The 11,079-nt window shown below is 42.1% G+C and overlaps 1 protein-coding gene across 1 annotated transcript; it reads left to right on the forward strand.

Annotated features, from left to right (window-relative positions):
- Nucleotides 1–8,628: 8,628 nt before the first annotated feature.
- Nucleotides 8,629–9,355, forward strand: LOC141631603 (large ribosomal subunit protein uL24z). Its single transcript, XM_074444252.1, has one exon. It carries the CDS (start codon nucleotides 8,744–8,746, stop codon nucleotides 9,182–9,184), a length of 441 nt encoding a protein of 146 aa, XP_074300353.1. The 5' UTR covers nucleotides 8,629–8,743; the 3' UTR covers nucleotides 9,185–9,355.
- Nucleotides 9,356–11,079: the final 1,724 nt, after the last annotated feature.

Here is an 11,079-nt window from a genome sequence, read left to right on the forward strand (position 1 = left end):
AAATCCTTGTGTCTCTTCTTCTTTCGTTTGTTTCGTTTCTTTTGCTTACAATCATTAGTTGATTAGTTAAAGTTTAATCAATAAACTTTAAATAATCAATTACATACGCACAATCGAAAAAGCTTTCAAAAAGTTTTAAATCCTCAATTCACCCCCCCCCCCCCTCTTGAGTATTTTGGATCAATAGACTCTTCAGTAGTTATAAGAGAATGACTCTTTCTTCTTTTTATACTTAGGCTTTGACGAGATTTTCACAGGTGCACTGCTAGTTTCGATGACCATTGTCTCCTTTGTCGATGACTTGACGCCCTTGTCAGTTTTCTTGAACTCCTTTTTTTCACTTGGCGCCTTAGAAGAAGTTGGTCGAGCACTACCATGTTCTTTGATTGTGATCTCCATGTCATGGGCGCGGGTAGCCAGGTCTTTGAAGCTCTTCGGTATGATCCCTTTCAGGATGTAAATAATGTCCCATTCCATCCTGTTGACGCACATTTCAACCGCCGACGCTTCACTTAAGCGATCCTTGCATTCCAGACTTAGCACACGCCACCTGTTGATGTAATCGACGACAGGCTCATCTTGCCATTGAGTTGTCTTTGTCAATTCGCTCATGCTGACGACACGTCTGGTGCTGTAGAATCTGTTGAGGAATTCATCTTCCATGTGACCCCAGCTGTCAATTGACTCAGAGACTATAGGTTCAAGAGAACTATAGGTTAGATACAAGGCTAGACTTGTTGCTAAGGGGTTTAGTCAGATAGAGGGAGTTGATTATGTGGAGATTTTCTCTCCTGTTGTGAGACACACTTCTATTCGTGTGTTACTAGCTATAGTGGCACATTATGATTATGAGCTTGAGCAACTTGATGTCAAGACCGTTTTTCTCCACGGTGAGTTGGAGGAAGATATTCTAATGAAGCAGCCAGAGGGGTTCGAAATTCCAGGAAAGAGCATTTTGCCATCATCCGAAGAAGTCCTTGTATGGGCTTAAGCAATCTCCAAGGCAATGGTACAAGAGATTTGACACTTTTATGGTAGAGCATGGGTATGAGAGAAACCCATATGATTGTTGTGTTTATCATAACAAGCTATAAGATGGGTCTTTGATTTATTTACTCTTATATGTTGATGATATGCTTGTTGCTGCTAAGAAAAGGTCAGATGTTGATAATTTGAAGAAGTTACTCAGTTCAGAGTTCGATATGAAGGATCTAGGGTCCGCGAAGAAGATATTAGGGATAGAGATTTACAGGGATCGTTCTAAAAGGAAGCTTTTCTTATCTCAGAAAAGCTACATTGAGAAGATACTTGGCCGTTTTGGTATGGGTAATGCTAGACCTTTAAATACTCCTTATCTTTGTCGGTAAGTTAACTATATCTTCCGCACCTCAAACTGAAGTCAGAAGTCTTATATGTCAATGGTTCCCTATGCTAGTGCGGTTGGCGATTTAATGTATGCCATGGTTTGCACTAGGCCCGATATTGCACATCTTTGTTAGTGTTGTTAAGCGGGTTTATGGCTCAACTCGGCAAAGAACAACTGGTTAGCGGTCAAGAGAATTTTCCGCTACATGAGAGGAACGACGGATGTTGGTCTCGTTTATGGGAATGATGATGAGTGTTTAGTTGTTGGATATTCTGATTCCGATTATGCTGCAGATGTAGATAGCATGAGGTCCGTAACCGGGTATGTTTTTTACACTTGGTGGTTCTATTGTTAGTTGGAAGTCAACTTTACAATCTTCTGTGACATTGTCAACCACGGAGGCGGAGTATATGGCTTTAACAGCAGCTGCTAAGGAGGCTATATGGTTAAAGGGTCTTGTAAGTAAGCTTGGTCTACATCAAGAGATCGCTTTGTTGTATTGTGATAGCTTAAGTGCTATTTGTTTGGTGAAGGATCAGTTGCATCATGATATAACCAAGCACATAGATGTCAGGTATCATTTTCTGAGGAACGAGAAGAGAATTAAAGTGAAGAAAGTGGGAACAGCTGACAATCCTGCAAATTGCTTCACTAAGCCGGTTCCATTCAAAGAAGTTCAAACATTGCTTGGACTTGTTGAATATAGACGATTATGTCTAGACCCTTCCGGTCTTGAGCTCGAGGTGGAGCCTTGAGCGGCCCGGTCCAGGGCTACATGGACGCAGGCCTTTGTCCAAGGCTAATTGGATGGCAGACCCAGTCCAGGGTATATTGGATGGTTATAGACTCAAGGTGGAGTCTATTGTGTTCTAGTGTGAGCGCTCATTTGCTGGAACATGGCAGATACAAGTTTACTTGGGAGTGACTTGTATAGTGGACGAGTGGTTTGGAAGTCGTTTGCTAAATATGACTGTCGGAGTCAAGGTGGAGAATTGTTAGTATGTGACTCGTATGTCACTTACGAAGTATATCGGAGTTTGATTACGGTGAGATAATATTTGACTAAGGAAGAAAAGAAGGGCGAGTGTCCAAGCGGGTCGCAGGAGTTTCTGGTGAAAAGCGCTTCTTGGTGTACAAAGGAATTTCATGCGTTGACTTTTTTTTTTGGAAGTTGACGTCACTTTGTGGCTCTGTTTTCTAGTTTACTTAGGAATATTATTTGTATGATTAATTATAATATTTCTTTATTAGGATAATCTTTGTTAGGGTAGTTTAATATATAAACACTACCTTAACCTAGTTATTATTTTAAGGAGAGATTTGTGAGGCAAACACATTGAGAGTTTTAAGAGGCAGATCTAGAAAAACTCTGTACTCATCTTTTGTAATCTGTAATTCTCCCGACATAGTGAAATATTTTCCCTCGCCCAGGTGGATATAGCTATCGCATTGATAGTGAACGACGTTAAATCTTTGTGTCTTTTATTTTTTTGCATCTACTCTGTATCGCTTCCGCACAACAAGTGAATCAAAAGGTCTATATACAATGAGTATCTAGATTCTCTGTCATGAATAGCAGAGTAGTTAACTAACTTTTTTTGGTGCTCTTCTAGTCCTCTTGTGCTCTGACCTCGGTTGTCCTGCACAATTGACAAACAGGAGCGAGGGTCCTGATGCCTAAGTCATCAAGGGAATGAAGTAGTTCGATCTTAACACGTGAGATAACTAAAATAGAGTTCTTTTGCTATAATATAGAGAGAGCGTGGAGATTGTGAATAACACTTGATTTTGATTGGATATTTATAGACGAGCAATTGTACCTTACTTCCGTACTTGTGACAGCTGGTTATGTGACGTCATTAGACCGTTGATAGGTCCAGACAATGTCTCTTGGGAGTCCTCATCTGCTATAGACTGTGAATGGAGCCTACGAGCGGTGCTTGTCATCAGCTATAATGGTAATGTCGAGTAGAGACTAAGTGGCACCTATGAGCTTGTGGGTCTATTATTGATTCTCCATTAATATCAAATATAAACTACACGTTATCAAAAGTAACATCGATCTCCTCCATGTTGGGGTATATCTTTACCTCAATGAAAATTTAGAAAAAAAAAAAATTGATCACTAAATTTCCAGGACAAAGCTGTTTAAATGTTGAGTTAATTATTGATACAGTAACAGTTAGAAAAAAGTGTAATATAATGTAGAGTAGGCATTTTTGGCCGGGCCAAGGCAGGCGACACAAATCCGGTACGGACATGGCACGACACGGTGAACAAAACAAGGTGGCCTTGGTATGGCACGACCGGGTAAGAGGCAGGCCGCGATGCCAAAATTTAAAAAAAACTGTGCCTAGGCACGGCTCAACGAGGCACGATGGGCCAGACACAACGGTGTTAGGGGTAAATAATTAAAAAACCATTAAAAATACCCCAAGCATGACAGCGGCACGAGTCCGGCATGACTTTGCTTGGGCCAAGGGCGGGCCGCGGTGGGGGTAGGAAAAGCGGGCCGGAACGGCACGGCCCGAAAGCCCGGTTGACTGTGTCTGGGCCGGGCCAAAATTATGGCTAGGCACAACGGGCTGGGACCCTGGCCGGCACGGCAGGGCCCATTGCCTTCTCTAAAATAATGTACCATTTGCTTCTCTTAAAAGACGAAATTTATTAGACAAATTAGAAGGAGATTTAAGATTTTCACCGACTCTTCTAAATGGTTGTCCTATTATCATAAGTAAACGATACGAAGATCTGAAGCAGCCACGGGACAGGTTGTTAGCCTCGAGAAAACCAGGGTCTCGTTTAGTAAAGGGGTGCCGAGGGAGCAGAGAGCAAGGGTGGTAGAAAGGCTTGGGGTGGGAGAGGTGGGGGAATAGAAGCGTTACTTAGGATTGCCTACGGTGATTGGGCGGTCTAAAAAAGTAATTACGGATATTATTCATGATAAGTTATGCAAAAGACTACAAGGTTGGCGCGGGAAAATTTTGTCTAGGGCTGATAAGGAGGTTCTTATAAAGGCGGTGGCCAATTCACTCCCTACCTATGTGATGAGTGTGTTTAAAATTTCAGCCAGTTTTTGCGACAAACTTAGATCGATGATTTCGCGTTTCTGGTGGAGACATGAGGAGGGGCGGCGAGGGATGTCTTGGGTAGCGTGGAAGAAGATGTGTAAGCCAAAGGGGAATGGGGGGATGGGCTTCCATGATTTTCGGTTCTTTAATCTCGCTCTGCGGGGTAAGCAAGCTTGACGATTGTTGACTTGCCCGAAGAACCTGTGGGCTCGCATGATGAAGGAGAAATATTATTCGGAGGGAGACTTTTTGGGAGCGTCGATTGGACATAAACTCAGTTACACTTGGAGAAGCTTAGTGGAGGCTCGTGGGGCCTTAGAGAGTGGGTTGCGGCGAAGGATAGGAGATGGGGGTAACACTCGGGTGTGGGGACATGCGTGGGTGTCGGGTACACCGACGGGAAGGATCAATTCACTGTGTCCTAATAGTCACGAGGAGATTTTGGTGGCGGATCTTATTACGGCACATAACACCTGGGATGTTGAGACCATTAGTCACTTATTCTTGCCTTTTGAGCGGGAAAGAATCACTAAGATGTGTGGTATTGGGGGTTGGAGCGAAATGGAGTTTATACGGTGAAATCAACGTATAGAATGATGGCGGGATAATGGTTAGATATGGCAGAACATTCGGATTTGACGAGTGAGAGATGGTTGTGAAACAAGCTTTGGAAGGTTCCGGTCTGGCCGCGCGTAAAACTCTTTTTCTAGCGATTGTGTAATGAAGCTTTGGCAACAAAGGCAAACATCGTAGCTCGAGTTGGAGGTGAGTCTTCTCTTTGTCCTTTATGTAATTCGTCTAATGAGTCTAGTATTCCTTTGTTTAGGGATTGTGGGGTGGCTATTGTGTGTGGGAGGGGCTAGAGTTGACATGTGATGAGGAGGTTGGTGTAACACCCCCGCACACCAGGACGCCTTACCAAGGACCATCCCAGTGTATGAGGATGTTACCATCTCGGTCACCCGAGGTAGTAGATCAAATAGACAATAAAGGACATTTATAAATTAATTACTTTAATTCTTTACAAGCAAATACAAAGTTGATTACAGGTGATAGCTATGACTACTGTGGAACTCGTACATAAGGACATCTAAGCCGGTAGCGTGATGACCCGATCCCCTCCATGCCCAACAGCATCAAACCAACGGTACCTGCTAAACCAACTGCTCACCATCCCCGAATGGATCACCACAGTTTTGAAAACATAATACGGGGTCAGTTACTGAACAATTACAATAAGACAAGTATGATAAGTAACCAGCTGATCATCCACCATCTCCGGTCTCCCGATCTCACACAGTAACTGACTACACACCGAAGTGTGTAGCCCTGCCAGACTACCCATCGCAACAGGTAGCCCACGCCGCCAGTGGGGGACCGCAGCCAATCCCCACCAAAATCTCGCTCATCAACGAGCTATAATCTTGTCCCTTAATGTGCACATCCCCTCCCGTGACGGGTTCCACGGAGGGCGAACTAGGGCGTGAAGCCACTCCCGCAAGTGACTCCACCACAAACCTCACAACACCATCACAACCACTACCATCACACCAACACTCCGATGATCAGCAGAGAACAGTAAAACACAATACAAACACATCTTAATTCAATTAACAGTAACTGAGTAGAGAAACCTTACCTTAACGCCAACCATGAAAATGCATCCACACACAGCCAAGAAAGACTCCGAGACGAATCCTACAATGATGACCATATCCTATTATACAACTACTTCCAACAATCTACTGAAGGAAACCACAAAACAACGACTTACCTAATAACGCGGACCGACGGTGACACGGACGACGACCACGCACACATCCTTCTTATGCAAACCCCGTCCTTCATATGGTTGAGATGCAGGCTACATATATGAGAGTGTATGGAGGTAGAGGTGATTGGTGAGAGAGAGAGAGAGAGGTAGGCTAGGGTTAGAGAAAGAGAAACTGTCGAAAATGGGAAATGAAATAAATCTTGCGAACTTGCGTTTTTATATCAACGCGTCAACAGCAGCCATACTCGGTCGAGTACTCGCATACTCGGTCGAGTACACTCTTATACTCGGCCGAGTAGTCCCTACTAGGTCGAGTAAACACTCTTGTAAGGTACCTAACCTAGCCTAGTCTCTCATCTATCGCTTCCTAAGGTCTTTCCTAGTCGAAGGGTCGGTCAAAAAAGTCCTTAAACACCGTGAGTATTACAGTTGGGCCAAGTGGAGTGTGGAGTTGGGTGGAGGCGAGGTGGAGAGATATGGGAGGAGCGGATTACAGGAAATTCATCCTTGGATGTTAGGCTATTTGGGAGCATTGGAATAAGGTTGTGTTTGATGGGGAGGAGGTCGATCCGGAGAGGGTTGTTCGACGATTTTGTAATGTGCTGAGTGAGGGTGAGGGGGGTGGCGGAGAGTGTTGGTAGGGGAACCGGTGGATTATGTTAAAATAAATGTAGATGTCGACGCAAAGGAGAGTGAGGGGACTAGTACGGGGATGGTGTGTACGGATGGAAGAGGGGCGGTGCTGTGGGGGCGGCCATTGTTCGAACGGAGTGCCGGGAGCCGATTGTTGTTGAGGCGATGTCGGTGTGGGATGGACTTCATGAGGAGGGGAGAGGAGATCGCAAGGTGTTGGTGGAGAGTGACTGTTTGCAGCTCGTTGACGCTTTTAAAGGAAAGCGGAATGGAAGAAGCATGTTCTCGGAAGTTATTGATGATATTATGGTTTTATATAATGAGTTTGAGTATGTGCTGCGGTCTCATACTAGTCATGTCAATAATTATGTGGCGCATTATTTAGCTCATATTTCTCTTAGGATTGTTTGTAGAGCGGTGTGGTCTGATGTTTTGCTGCCGGTTGCTAACAACGTTGTACTCTTTGATATTTCGTTTTTAAAGTAACACCCCCGGGTGTTTTCCTAAAAAAAGCAAATAAAAAAATGATTGTCTTATTAAATAAGATAGGTTCAATACAAGAATTACGCGCACCAAAATAAATTTTAAGGGATATTCTACATGGTGCCCCTCAATTTTTTGACTTTCTACATGGTACCCCTACACTTTTTAAAACATACATGGTACCCCTAATTGTTGTCATTATGATTAAGTGTACCCCTAAACTTTTTTCCGTCAATTAAACTCAGTTTTAGACGTTAAGTGATTACTTGGACGCGTAACCAAGCTTGTCATTTATCATCCAATGACATAAGGACTCTATTAGGCTCAATATCCATTTTTGGACGTGATAATTTGGCATGCGATCAATAAATTTTCCGTCAAAAATTTTTTAGCCCATATATATCAATAAATATTAGGATCGAGATGGATATTTAGCCTAATAGAGTCCATATGTCATGGGACAATAAATGACAAGCTTGGTTACGCGTCCAAGTCATCACTTAACGCCTAAAACTGAGTTTAATTGATGGAAAATAAAGTTTAGGGGTGCACTTAGTGATAATGACAATAATTAAAGTCCATGTATGTTTTTAAAAAAGTAGAAAAGTACAGTAAAAAGTTGAAAAGTTGAAGGATACCATGTAGAATATCCCAAATTTTAATCAAACAAATTTTTTCTTTCCTTTTTAAAAAAAATTACTCTATAATATTCTCCTCTAAGTCCCAAGGAAAAAATATATGGTCTAATTCCACTTGTTCTATTATCGCAATCCTCACTACCAGCACAACCACCAACCCTACACTTTTTTCTTGCACCAATCAATCAACACACAAAAAAAGAATGTCTACTGTGCGTGGTAAGATCTTCGTTCATGCGCAAGGCAGACGGTGGTGACGGGATTATGAATGAATGAATTTCAACATCGATTGTGAGCTAAAAGGGCAGGGATCCAACATGACTATGCAAATGTAATGAAAGAGAAAGGAATATATTAGAGATCGAGGACAATGTAAAGAAACAAATTACACGTGTTATAAAACATTTCGCATAAAATAACTTTCTTTTATATATAGAAGTTCGTTTTTAATCTAATTCAAGATTTTCACCATCAACAACTGTCTCGTCTTCAGTAATCGAACCCCTAACCTTAATAATACTAGTATATTCGATTATCCGACGCTATTGAATAAGCTCTTCTAATTTATATTGGGCCAACCCAAATCATTCAAGCAATGAAGCCCATACACACTTACACACACCAAAACCCCCTAGATTTTCCCCATTTTCCACTTCACTCACCTCTCCTATAAACTCGTTCGCAACTTCCTCAAAACCCTAACCCTTTCCTTTTTCCCATTCCCATTCCCAACCCCAACCCCAACCCCAACCCCGCCTCCACACCCAAACCTCCAAAAATGAAGTACAACCCACGAGTCTCCTCATCCCGCCGCAAGAGCCGCAAGGCTCACTTCACCGCACCATCAAGCGTCCGCCGAGTCATCATGTCAGCACCACTCTCAACAGACCTTCGTTCCAAGTACTCCGTCCGATCCATGCCGGTCCGCAAAGACGATGAAGTCCAGGTTGTTCGAGGTCACTTCAAGGGTCGCGAGGGTAAAATCGTCCAAGTTTACCGTAAGAAGTGGGTTATCCATATTGAGAGGATTACCCGTGAGAAGGTTAATGGGTCGACAGTCAATGTTGGGGTTCATCCTTCGAAGGTTGTGATTACGAAGCTGAGACTTGATAAGGATAGGAAGAGCTTGCTTGAGAGGAAAGCTAAGGGTCGTGCTGCTGCTGATAAGGAGAAGGGGACTAAGTTTACTACTGAAGATGTTATGCAATCTATTGATTGATTAATCTTAGTTTATCTGAGGTAAGGTTATGAAACAAGGAGGACGTTTAATGTTGCTGTTTTGTTGTTTTAGAGGAAAGATTTTGGATCTGGTTTCTGTTTTAGGTTTTGTTGTTGTTGGATTGCGGATTTATGTTTATTGGAGTAACGGCATATGTTTAACGTTGTTTTATCGACGTTTTTGGCTGATTATATTGTTGTGTGTGTTTGATTTTGATTGTTTCTAATGCTTTGTTTGATACGCGCATTTGTGTGTGGGTTGATTTTTACATGGAAAACCATCCACATGCTATCCACATGTTACTATAGGGGTGTAAGCAGGATTTATAATTACACTGGGTAAAGGTTTTTCAGAGTTGACATAGATACCTCGAGTATTGCTTGCTATGGAGGTAATAGAGTCTAAAATGAAAAGAAATGGGAGGCATTTGTTGGTTAGTGGTGATTGTGGACGGTGGAAAGAGGAGTAGGGAGGAAATGTTCCCTTCATATGGCCTAATGTATTACGTAGGGGGAGGTAGGGAACTATTGCTCCTTGTAATAATGTAACCATTACACTATCTTCCTCTTCTACCCTCCACCGACCGCTTTCCTCCATCCAAGTGTACCTTCATAGACTTTTGTCGGGACAAAATTTCGAATTTTTTAACTGCTTGTGTACTGACCTCTTTGTGAGGCCTATTTTGCTAGATTTCTTAGTTTACAAGGTGGTTTTTGGTGTTGGGATGGGGGCACATATTGGCCTGCTATAGGTAGTAGGGAGGAAATATGCTTGTTTTTGGGTGGCTTGTGGTGATTTAGGCTGGAGTAGTGGTGGCTGGGGATGGGTTGGGTGAGAGGGATGTAAAAGAAGATATGGGGTGGAAAGGTAATTGTCTTTCTTTCCTTAATTTGGTGCACCAAATGAAAGGGAAGATAATATAGACTACGAGGGATTATAAGCTATGCTGAGGTTATATATTTTTTAGCGTATGGTTTCACAATAAATCAGTGTACAAATGTTTTACATGAGACTTATTGTATTTGGTAGGATTTGGTTGGGAAGTTGCTACTTTTGAATCCAAAAAAGTGCTATTGTTGTTGATGATGATGATGATAAGTAATTGTTTCCTTGGTCGTCATTGTTGTGTTATATTATTGGGGGTGCCTTTAATATTAAGGACTGTGTTATATGTCATACCAACTATTAGAATCATTACAATATTTATATGAATAAAACGAAGTGACTTAGTCTTCTTTCCTCACTATAAAAGGATTATAGATTTATAGCTTGATTTTTGTTTTTTCCATACAACCTTCTCAAGCAATATGTCCTGTCTATCTTTTGATCTATGATTTGGAATCCTTCTCCTGAAGTAATCAATTACCCCTTGTTTGATAACCACTACACCAGTTAAGCTTTGATATTTGTTTGGTTGGTATCTTGCATTTTCTGCTGCTGCGGAACTACCTCATATGTTTACATTGTTGACTATTGAATACCTCTTATGACAGTGTGACATTATATCTTTTTTCGTAATTTTACAGTGTCCTTCATCAAAAGCTTATTTTGAGCATTACCTTGATGAATGTTTAGTAAAGTGTTCCCATTTTAGGATTGTGCTGGGATTAACTATTTTGATTGTGGGTTTTGGTACAGGGGTAAAATTTTCAAAAATTTTAAGCCACTCAGGTACTCTCCGCTTAGTTTTGCCTGCTTTACTAGATTCCCTAAAAGATCGGATGGTTTTGGTGTTGTGGTGGGCATTTCTGCTAGTGGGGGAGCGTGGCTGCTGTTGGTGGTAGGGGAAAAATATGCTTATTTTTGCCTCTCTTGGTGGTGGCTTTGGCTCGTGTAATGGTGGCTGGGGCTGAGTTGGGTGAGAGTTATGTAAAAGAAGGATTTGTGGGAGTGAT

The sequence above is a fragment of the Silene latifolia genome, chromosome Y (assembly GCF_048544455.1).
Source record: "Silene latifolia isolate original U9 population chromosome Y, ASM4854445v1, whole genome shotgun sequence".
Lineage (NCBI taxonomy): Eukaryota > Viridiplantae > Streptophyta > Magnoliopsida > Caryophyllales > Caryophyllaceae > Silene > Silene latifolia.